The sequence below is a fragment of the Mytilus galloprovincialis genome, chromosome 7 (assembly GCF_965363235.1).
Source record: "Mytilus galloprovincialis chromosome 7, xbMytGall1.hap1.1, whole genome shotgun sequence".
Taxonomy (NCBI): Eukaryota; Metazoa; Mollusca; class Bivalvia; order Mytilida; family Mytilidae; genus Mytilus; species Mytilus galloprovincialis.
This window is the reverse complement of record NC_134844.1, coordinates 48,501,904-48,514,228: the sequence shown is the minus strand read 5'-3', so window position 1 is coordinate 48,514,228 and position 12,325 is coordinate 48,501,904. Positions and strand designations below refer to the sequence as shown.

General features: G+C 30.5%; 1 protein-coding gene across 1 annotated transcript in view; it reads right to left on the bottom strand.

The window, feature by feature from the left end:
• The window catches only part of LOC143083157 (transient receptor potential cation channel subfamily M member-like 2), a 31,694-nt gene that overhangs the window by 4,066 nt on the left and 15,303 nt on the right, over window positions 1-12,325 (bottom strand). The window contains exons 13-20 of the mRNA XM_076259388.1: window positions 11,861-12,040; window positions 9,239-9,338; window positions 7,713-8,010; window positions 6,753-6,821; window positions 5,668-5,799; window positions 3,730-3,981; window positions 2,617-2,812; window positions 506-665 (exon numbers count right to left, since the gene is read on the bottom strand). Of these exons, the coding sequence (XP_076115503.1) occupies window positions 506-665; window positions 2,617-2,812; window positions 3,730-3,981; window positions 5,668-5,799; window positions 6,753-6,821; window positions 7,713-8,010; window positions 9,239-9,338; window positions 11,861-12,040 (1,387 nt within the window). The remainder of the gene's footprint in view (window positions 1-505; window positions 666-2,616; window positions 2,813-3,729; window positions 3,982-5,667; window positions 5,800-6,752; window positions 6,822-7,712; window positions 8,011-9,238; window positions 9,339-11,860; window positions 12,041-12,325) is intronic.

The window sequence follows — 12,325 nt, the reverse complement described above, 5'->3', positions numbered from 1 at the left end:
TTTTTTGTTGGAAGCCAGTCAGATGTAGGGCATCTACTTATGGCGTTTATAGGTGTAATACCACCAAATCATGGTACGTCACATCCGGTTGTATACGAAAGTAGGTCTAAAAAAATATTCCCTTGAATTCGACTCTATTTTACAGTTTTGCAACATTCTGTTATCGTTAGTTTACAAGTTTCTGTATATGAACTAGTTTTAAATATGCATTTTATATAAAAGTATAAACAAAATGTGTTTTACCATATGCATGCTAACGTTGAAAAAAAAATGTTATTTTTCAAATGCAGTACAAATGTAGAACGACATCATTTATCAGACAAACTGTCAATTTTTTCTCTATAAATAGATCATTGAACATTTCTTCATTAGTAAAATAAGGTTCTTAAACACAACTGGACAGAAAAAGGTTTTAAATTTAAGTTTCTGTTAACAGCTATATCCCATCAATTTATATGGACCTTTCCATCGGCACACTATCCGATGAAACCATTATAATTCTCACCTAAACATCGCGATAACAATATTCAGCAGCAACCAGTTCGTTAACATCATATATATAGCGGCTATTACTGGAGGAAGCCAGTCAGATGTAGGGCATCTACTTATTGAAGGATCGTTCTTCCATACTGTACTATTGGATGTGCATCCAGTATCCTCGGAACCTGAAATTAAAAAAAAAAATAATTAATTAGATTATACAATCCATTTGAAGCCGTGATGTTTGATAATATATTAATGAAACAAAATCAGTTATGATTATATCATCTTTAATAAAACGCGCCAATGAAATGGTTTGCGACTAAATATATTATGACCAATGAGTACTTTTAATCGTCCATATTTTGTATTGTGCTTGAGGAATTTAAATCATCACGAAAAAGGAGAAATACACTAAATAGTTTTATTGAAGATTAAATATATATAATAACTCATCACAGAAACAAAAGATATATCAGAGTTAAACTGATGTACCCTAAACGCACGTTTCGTCAGCGAAATATTCGTCGATGGAGCAATAATAGCTTGATCCCTTTGCATTTATATTTATTTATACAGAAGAGCTACATTTGCATTGTTTTTGTTTATAGTAACCACTTGCGTGTACCATCGTATTTTGTTATATTCTAGATAAATGAAATGCCAAAATCAAATGAGTATGTTTTATACATATACGTAGCAGTTCAACTTCATCACATACGTGTTAAGCAAAACATGGGATGTTGCGTAGATATCCAATAACATCATATTCCTGTCCTGGTCAATAACAGGTTATTGTACATTTTTATGCCGTCAAAAGCGTTTATAACAACAATGACGAAGAAGACCCTCGACTAAAGCTAAATGTTTCGATAAATAATATTCACTAATACTAAAAGAAAATCTATCTTGACGTTCGAATACTCCATGAATTTAGATTTGAAAACAAATGAAGTTATTTCAGTGTAGGACATCACATGTTTGATCTTAGCAGACGGAATAATGATTTTTTTTTTATCATTTTTAAGAATTTGTATAATGAGTTATCAATATATTATAACATTTTGACCCATTTACGCCCCTGGCTTGCGCATTGAGGTGTAATGAAAATCGTTGGATGATGCTTGGACCGATATGGAAAATAAAATGTTAAAATCTATGATTATTTCCCAATATGCCGATTGTTATTCGGATTACAGATATTTAAGTACAACGCCATTAAAATATACGATTGGAATGTCTACCAAAATGGTTTAAGCAAGATCTGTTTCTGCTCCTTTCTTCAAAATAGATAATTTATAAAAGAAAAATGAAAATGAAATCTCTTTGTAAGAAATGTTCAAATCTATGATATATACAGGTGGACATATGCATACTGAACACGTCAACCACAACAAACCAAAATCAACGTCTTTATATTATTTAGAAAAAAGGTCGGTTTATCATTTAAACGCTTAGTTATTTTGAAAAGGAACTTCTTTGTATTCTAAAAAATATGCATATTCTATAGTTCGTACAGATAATAGTATGAATTGATTCAGCACTAACAAATGAAATAATGTGATATATAGTCATATCAAAATTTGAAGACAGACATGACGAATGAAGTAATGGGTTTAAGTTTATATAACATACTATACTACGATAAATTGAGTACCAGAACTTTGGAGCCATGGATGTGATATCCACTTACTTGGAAAATAGTTTATATGTAACTACATAGAAAAAGTTATAAACAATTTTTGCATCATTAAGAGGAAATAAATCTGTATCTTCAAATTTAGTTCATGAGTTCGTTAAAACAAATGTTTTGTTTTGAGTTAAAACATTGTAGGTATAGATAAAATTCGCCGTTTCAGAATCTAATGCATCCTGGGTAATATTTTCAAAAGTGTTCACAAAAACGTCGTGATTGGTTAAAATGTGATAAACAATGGAAATTCAACCAATGACCTGACGTTATTTTCTTTTTTGGGTACAAACAATGAAATTACTCATGATTGTTTAGATTCTGACCAACATCTTCAGCCATCCATGTAGACTTTACATGGTGAAATCAATACAAATACGACAAGGAATCACAAGGTTTTGTCTATCTAAACTACTAAAATAGCATATCTGATATATTAAACAAACCTTCAAGAACATCCAAATTCAATTCTCCGTAGACCTGCCAATACGGTATTTTAAGAATAGACCAAATTTGCCAGTACTGTATATCTCTTGGGAACGCTTTAACTGTATGATTTGGGTAAACATTTGCATGGTAAACTATACCAGCAGCAAACATTAGTATGATTAGAATCACCAAATATTCAGCGAGATCCACTAGCTAGAATACAAAGAACACATAATTGTAAAAAATACTTGTTTAATTTTCTGCATGTACTATAAATAACTCTTTTGAAAATTAGCTAGATTGCAGGTTTTATTATAATTAAGCATGAAATTTCTATCCTTAATAAGCACCTTCAAAAATGGTCTTTTTTCTTTGAATATACTGGTTATCTCTGAATGTTATGCTACAATCTATCAGCCTACTTTCGCTTTTTGTTAGTTCACATGTAATCAAATGACACATTCCATCAATGACTTATTGTTTTTTTAGTAAAGGGGTAGCACATATTACTTTGGCATTTGTTGTTTTTTTCGTTTGTTTTACCATTTATTAAACGGTTGATATTCACGTATCCTATAATGTGATTATTATATTAGTAAATACCAATAAGAATACAAGTAAGATTAAAATCATAATTAAAATACTAAAAGTATTTCATTGAACCTTGTGGGGAAAATAACTTTTTGCAAAAGCTGATATGCATCAAAACGAAATATGAAGTATATCTAAACGAGATAGCAACATACAGTCTACAATAATAAGCATGTGTCCTAACATCAGGATAGCACTAATTCGTCCCTAGTTTATACATTTTCAGACTAACATTTGACTGAACAATCAATGATCTGCCATGAGCACCCACAATTCAGTTGAAATACAGAAAGAACTCACACTTATTGATGTGAATTATTTAAAGCTAAGAAACATATACAATCTTTAAGTGATATATAGTTGTAAAAACACTGTTTGGTGGTAGGTAATACGATGTAATAACTGCAAACGGGCACATAAAAGCGAATTTGAACATGTTTAATTTTGCATAATGGTTTTTTTTTCGCGTGGTAAGGCACCCACCCCCTACCAAAAAAATAAATTCAATAGATTGTTTTTTTCAATATAAAACAACTCACCATTTCTTTGATCATTATGATGATAATACCAAATCGTTTGATCAGAAGTAATAGGTTCAAGAAACGTAGAAACATTACGAACAAAGCCACGCTGTAGATTCGTCTAGTATGCAAAAGCAAATCAGGATGATAATAGTGTAATCCAAAGCCGACGATGTATAAAATGAAGCATACAAAATCCAAAATGTTCCATATGTCAAATAAATGCAGCAATACTCTTTGAATTGACCAGGAACAATCTTCAGGTCGTATCTGTAAAGACAATTTAAACTTAAAACATGGTATCTATTTTTGAGTTGTTATCTGCATTTGATCATGCGTAATACGACATAATCCCTTACGTTTCAGAGTAAATCTCCTACACTTGTCAGCAATTTATTACCTCCCCATGTCCATTCTCAATTTTATTAATTTGAAAAGGATAAAAATAACTTAATTGTGGAATATTTATAACTGGTATGATTTTTTTCTTCTTTAGTAAATGTAGATTTCGTATGATTGCAATGAGACAACTATTCATTAAAGTTCAAATAATTATATAAACTGGCGATAGGCAATAAAGGGAACCTACGAATGATGCTCATACAGCACATCAAGATTCATCGTTTGTGTTTTGATTTTTTTTTTTTGGAATAAAATACCTCGTTGTAATGGAAGAGATTATATGTATCAGTATTTGCTCAAATTGAAATAATTTAGACCAGACTAAAGAGACTAACTAGCAAATACAAAACAAACTTAAGGAATGTTGAAAGCTCAGCTGTATCTGATTAACGATTTAGTGCAAATTTTTTCCCCTTCCTGCCAGCCATACGATTTTCTTGATTTACATTTCATGTTTTCAAGGTAAGTATGTTTCACAAATTGAATCTCCTAAAACGGAGTAATTTCAAATTAAATATCCGATTCAAGATCAGCTATTTGGAAGATATTGTTTGTAAAGTTGATACAGCCTGGTGATTGCTTCGTTTGTAAGAGCTGTATGAGCATTATTCCGAGGTTGATGTTCTTTAGTATAGATTTTCATTTATTAAACTACAACTGTGCTTTATTTGTCGATAAAACGGTTGAAAACAAAAAAGATAGTAATGTCGAAATATTTTTAATTTGTTTTATATCTGATCAAAAAGTGAAATAACCAAAATAACAAACTCTGGGGAAAATTCACAACGAAAAGTACATAATCAAACGGCAACATCAAAAGCTGAACTCATCAAACGAACTAATAACAACTGTCATATTCCGGACTTGGTACAGGCATTTGTGTATGTAGAAAAATCAAATATTTCTGATTAATAAAAAATCTGCAGCTGGTTGTTTTATCACAACAGCAATTGACATTACTAATAATTAAACGTGAAATTTATTTTGAATTCTAAGAGTACTTGCATGGTCTTTGTAACTTAGTCGTGGAGTTTTCAACACAACTTTAGTCAAGCAAACAACTCTGAGCAAAAGTTGTAAATACAGCTTTTACGTGCAAGAGGGACTGACATAAAAACATACATGTTTTGATAACAATAAAACGAAAATGAACTACTTCTTTGTACAAAACAGGACGTAACAATGATGTAAGATGCAGAAGATCGTTTTTGTATGACAATAACATGTGCCCGACAATTGTATAAGGAACTTGTTGTTTATTGGTTATCGTTTGTTGATATGGTTCATATGTGTTTCTTGTTTCTAGTTATTCGAAAAGATTAAACCAGTAGTTTTCCTGTTTTTAAACTAGCAAATTTAGGGTCTCCTTATAACTTGCTGTTCAGTATGAGCCAAGGCTCAGTGTTGGAGGTCGTTCTTTGGCCTATAATGGTTTACCTTTACAAATTGTGACTTGGATGGAAAATTGTCTCATTGGTACTATTACCCCATTGGCACTAATACCCCATCTTCGTTTATCTAAGTAGAATATTTAAGGAAATGCAATTGACTCACCATACTCCATAGTTCCTCCAATAAATCTCCACACATATAAAAGAATATCATCCCTTCTAATATCGAAATCTTTCTTTGTAAATCACGGGTGAGAAAATAGCTGAACATAACTAAAGCCGTTACAAAAAATATCTGAATAATCAAAAGTATTGTTATGAGTTCATAAAAATGTTTTAAATCTAAAAATTATGATCATTTGCTCAATTTTAATTTATATTTAAAGGGATCTTACTTTTGTTATGGACTGTGACGCATGCATTGTAAATGTCTGCACTTCTTATTAGAATAGGCAAAAACTTCAAATATAAAATCGCCAAAGAAAGTTCAAATCTAACAATGCTTAACTAAACAAAACATTAATAGGATGTGTTCAACATACTGACAATGCTTCCATACGTAAATGAATAGTGAACAGAACATCATGCTAGTGTTAGCTTGATAGATTCACTAATTCGGATGTTATGTTTCCTTCTTTCAATGGTCTGACGAGTTTTTAAACCTATTGACTAATAGCTTAAAACAAATACTCTCTATTTCAATTAATATTTCATTGAATAACGAGAATTCACAAAACCCGGAAGTTGTGTTTTTTCTTCCAATAGTTTAGATACTTATGAAAGGGCACACGTTAAGCCTGCTTTATACGTTATCTTATCATTTATTTTGGTATTGCCTTGTTCAAGTTACCGGTTACCTTTTGGTAGCTGCAATGTGAATATTATGTTTTGTGTGTTTTAGTAAAACGATGAACGTTCTAGATTAGGAACCAACGAATTCATGCTTGATCATCATATAAAACTGGATTTACTAAACAACATTATAAGTCAAGTTTTCAGAATCATGTTTTCTTTGTTTTTTGTTGTTGGCCTGTGCAGCAATCTGTTGTTCTTTGTTAATTTGCTAACGTTGTGCTATACGTGTTTTTTTATTTGTTAATTATATGTTTATACATTGTTCATGGAATACTATGAATTAAGACATAACATATGTTCACTGATAGTTTTGTAATTGAGAGGAAACGTTCCAAAAGAAGATAACGAATAGACCTGATATGTGTAGCACGTTTTTTTTTTATGGTAACTTACTACATGGATAGAAAGCTTTGTAACAGGTGCTTTTAATAATGTCCATGCTGAACCCAGGCGAAGATGGTCCTGAAACATATATGTATTTTATACCAAAATGACATTCAATGTAATTGGATAATGTCCATTAATCATATTCTTCTTTAACATAGGTCAAATAATTGTTAGGGTGCCTCCAAAATTATTTAATCTATTATTTTGTATCAACCATTTTCCCTCGGTTTTAGTTTGTTACCCCGATTTTGTTATTTGTCCATGGATTTATGAGTTTTGAACAACGGTATACTACTGTTGCCTTTATTTATATACCATCTTTGTATAAATCAGAAACCACCCATTAGGAAAGCTCCGTCAGAGGTTTGTTTACTACATAACATGAGAGGTTAAGAAGTGGTGCAAATAGTAGTCACACAGTATATATCAATATGAATACTTTGTTTAGGACATGAGTATCAAGATTTTAGTCAGAAACGATAATGTGTATGTTCAAGTTCTAATCGACGGAATTCATTGCAAAAAAAAAAAAACAGTAAGAATTTTGCTGACTTTCTGACGCTGTTCCAATTGATAGTGTGCAGTCTAAGCAATCAAATATAACCCAACAATTAAGAATCTCAAAATGCTAATTCTTTCCCAAGTTTCTGGGAATTTCTTAGCACAGAAAAATGAAAACTATATGTAAAAGAAATACAAAAAAAAAAACATTTTAAGGAATATATGAACGTACAAATGATGTGTTTGTGATGTCATTCATAATTTGTAAAAATTATAAATTAGAACAAAAGCCATTATATTCATGTTTTTGTAATTACGTGTATATATTAATCTGAACTCTCAACTTCATGTAATACGTACAATCCATATTATAAACGTTTACTAGTACTTTTTAAGTAAGGTTATCTTTTTACCATGCTTGATTTGTTATTATAAAAAACATGTTTGTATTTTGAATATTAAAACCTTAATGTATGGCAAACATTCCCGACTTTTGACATTCTTTGTAGTATTTCCATCCGTTGGTTTGTTCAAAGTAACTGTAGTGTCTTCCTCATTGACGTAAGGAAACATCCGTTTGCTGGCATCTTTCTGCGCAGATGGATGAGATATAAATTCTTCCATGTTGAATTGATGTCCGAAATGTAAAGGACTTTCTTTGTGATCCCACACTTCGGAAACATAGTCAAGAGCTTTAGTTGCCATTGTTTCGTTGTGAATAAACATTTTGTCTAAAAGTGTAACTGCACGTGAGGTAAATTTTCTGAAAACCAAAAAAAAAAGCTTTAAAGCACGCATATAGCGTTGTAAAATGTATGTTAAAATGCAAGAATGTGTATCGATTTCATCTTAAATTGGTTTTTAATAAAAGAAAATAAAAAATTTGTAACTTGAATGCTCTGCTGTTTTAGAAATCAAAACTGAAAGCTCATGATGAATACTGTGGAAATTGAGAATGCTTGTGAAATCTCATCTAGAGTATATAATGATATGTAAAGGGATTACAGTTATAAACAAACCTTTACAGTCGTACTATAGAAGTTTGATAATGACATGATCTCAATTAACTAATTACAATATCAACTATCAATGTAAAATTGACTATCAGATCTACAACCAATTTGTCATTACAGGAAACATTATTTAACCCTATCAAGTTATGTAAGTGTCTGCTCTTAGTCAGGAATTTGTATTTCAGTGGTTGTCATTAGTTTATATTTGACATAATTGTTTTATGCCCCCGCAACCAAAAGTTGGGAGGCATATTGTTTTACCCCCTTCCGTCCAATTATAGGTATATAGTTATTGTAGTCATGTTTTTGATTGTTATTAATATTTGATCTTTTTGGGAGATAAATGAACTTTGTAATTTTTTGGAGTATTTTCTTGCAAATGACATGTATGAAGAGCGTTTCCGAATAACTCCTCCTTCAGCTTGTATATTAGGAAATGTTCACTTTTCTGGCTGTTTGAACATATATATTGAAGGTGTTCATGTGGTCAGGGTTTTTGATTATTTATTAATATTTGCTTTTTTTTAAATAGTAGAACTTTGTCAATTTAGGATATAAGCGATTAAATGTGCTCCAATGCTCCACTTTGTGTATTTTAAAATAACACGGACACAATTACATCTCGAAGAAAGTCTTACATTGACTTTGTTATAATACAGTAACCTCAGAGTGTAGTGCAGGGCATCACTCTGTCTAGTTCGTTAATTGTTTTATCATGAATTGGGTCTTCAGCTTTTCCTTCAATTTAACCTTTGATATCCAAATATAAGGTCTGTTTTTTTAATTGCTGAAGGCCATGCGGTGGCCATTTATTTCTTACATCAACTGCTTTTGACAATCAGACCATATCTCCATATTGTTATATCTACTTCAGATGTAAACAAAAATAAAACTTGGCCTTCAGATAGTTGAACTGTTCCCTTCGAAAAAAGAATATTTAAGTATATTTTTCAAAACAAATATATATATAAGTCTTACCTAGAATGAGATAAAATATCGGCTTGTAGTGTTTCTTCAAACAGCTGTTCTGCCTTATTTGCCATAGCAGTGAGGTATACGTTTGAGACAAGAGCAGTCACTAAATAATTGACAGAACTATGTTTATTCTTTTTAAACGCTGTTAGCGTATTAATAAAATATAATGCTTTCACTGATAATTTGTATTCAATTTTTTATATATATTCATTGCATCGAAGGTGCCACAAAGAAAATTGTCGTGTGTCTAATATATTTTTTTTAATATTTAAGATATTATACTCTTACTATAAAATTATGATGGCTCGTAAATTACAGTTTCTCAGGAATATCAGCGTCATTGGATGAATTTGCGGGACTTGTTTCCCCGTCACTCATTTAATGTGGCTGTTTCCATTTTGATTTACTTACGTCTGTGACGTCATTCATTGCAATAGAGGATCACTTGTGTACACATTAAGAATCCTTATATGTTATTCACCAGTTGGTGAATTATAGGCTTACGTATTAGTTGATGAATATTAGAGATATGTTTTGCTGTGTGCATGTTTTACAGGTTGTTTGTCATTTCTTGCGTTTAAAGTACAAAGTTGAATAGTATTGAGGACCCAAAATTCCAAAAAGTGGTGCAAAATACGGCTAAGGTAATTATTTCCTGGGATAAGAAAATCTTTAGTTTTTCGAAAAAATTAATAATTTTGTCACAGGAGTTTTAAAAAAAAAATACCATATAATTGTTGTTTATAAGATATGTAAGGTATGTTACTCATCATTTTTACTATGTTCTTAAATGATTTGTTACATATTAGTGATTTCCATCATGGCCCACGTAAATGTATTGATATAAATTGTACGAGTTTTAGATAGTTAACAGTGCAACTATGATAAAAGATTAAAAAAAAACAAGTAGAATATCAAAAATACAAAACCCTAAAGAAATTTCAAAACGGAAAGTCCCTTATTAAATGGAAAAATCAAGAAAGCAAACACATGCAACGAAAGAAAACAACTATTACATTCTTAACATGGTTGAGGTTTTTCATTATGTAGAAATTGTGTATTAAACTTGATTGTAAGGCTTAATTAACATCTCACTTGTATCATAGGGGGTCATTAAAACAACCGAGTAATTGTTTTTTATTTCTGCCTTGCTGAACACATTTCCAATACCACACACTTAGATATGGTGATTATTTATATGATTTGTTTCTCTCTGTGACAATATTAGTTATAGTTATTTAAATTTCAAATAAGCATTATGCAAAAATAAAAACTTATCATGAAAATTAATCCATTTATTTAACTTCTGTTGTTTTATTTTATTGTGTTGAGCAAAACAAACAGGGATAATATGGAAAAGTATCAGACATCGGGTACATGCAGAGCAATGAGGATCAGCCTTGATATCAATTATTATTTTCCGACCAGATTATCATTACTTCTTTTCAAAGGAAGATACTAAGATACATATACAATTGACTGCGGGTCATTTGATTAAAGAACTATGCATTGTGGCTTTCGAATTGAGTTCAAGATCAAATATAAAATTGTAAGTTGAATTGTTTGACCTTTGCTATAAATTCATCTTGATACATAATAAGGCTACGGGGTCTTTTGCATTTGGTTGGTAAACATATAACCTTGTTAAGTTCAGTCGGTAAAAACTTTTATTAAATCGATAGTAGCAATTTCCTACAGCGAATTTATTTAGAAGTACCTACAACAATATTGTTTTAGAATTAGTGTGAAGTTATTTATGAGATAGTAGCGAAAATGATTTTTTTTAAACCGGAAGTTGCAAGTAATTTCCTCATTTTAAGCTAAGTATATATAATCATATATTTTAGAGTCATCTAAAGTAAGCTATTGTTATCGCTTGAAGTTAAACTGGTTTAACGGGATTGACTTATTATCTTCCTAAATCGTGTTGCCTTACCAGTTGAATTTTTGTTAATTAGTGTAAGATACACTATCTTGTAAACCCAGAAATAACCTTTTTATGAACAATTTAATTCAATTGTTTTTTTTTAACTCTTCGTTTTTCATCAATTCACCACTGTATTCCTTTTTTTAAGCGAAATGTCTGTCAGCTTTAAAATTTATGAAAACGAAAAAAATATACGATATTGAAACGGATACTGTTTAAACTAATTGATTAGTTTACACATATCTTATTTGCTTAAATGTGCAAAAGGGATGAGACACAAGTTAATCAAACGTTTATAGTCTTCTCCCACAACTAATTGATTGACAATGAAGGTCGTTTGATTTGAGGTACTTTGTCCATCGAAAAGAATGTTATCCAAATGATAACCTAGCTTTAATTTTTTGACTCACAACATGTAGACCTTGAGTTGATTTTGATAATTTTAGATTTAGACCTTTGCTATGAATTCACATTTTATATGGCAAGTTTTGGGTTCTTTGTATAAGATTTCTTGACATACTTTTGAATAAAATATACCATTTAATTTATTTTGAAAACAAAAGCAACCATTTATAAAGATGACCGGAATGTATCATGCTATAATCAATACATAGCAAAACAATTTTAAAATACATTTATTTTGGTAGATATAAATAACATAAAAACATAAATGTAGACAATGAAAAATAAAGTCTTACGCATTGGATTGTCACAGTTGCTCCACAATTCAGCTGCTAGTTCAACATTGTTTCCCATTATAGCAACTCTTAATGACTCAATAACGGGAATTTTCTCCGGTAATTTCAAATATGCCGTTTCATCAGACTTCTTTGATTTTTTGCAGCATGTTACCAAGCCAAGTTTAGAAAAACAGAGTCCTATATAAACAAATCCAATATAAAAAATAGCAAAAAAAAATACTGATATGAGTCTACTATTCAAAACTTTACAGATAGATACTCAGATGAAAGTACACAAAATAAATGTAAATACAAGTAAAAACAAGTTTGTATTTTTGTATTTTTAAATCTGTTTCTACAAGATTTTATGCATCTAACATTCGTGTGTTCACTTTAAATTTATATAGATCTTCGAGACACCTGTTATCTCTTAGAAAATAGAAAAACATGCACAAAACAATCGATTGCGGTAGGTGCAAATAT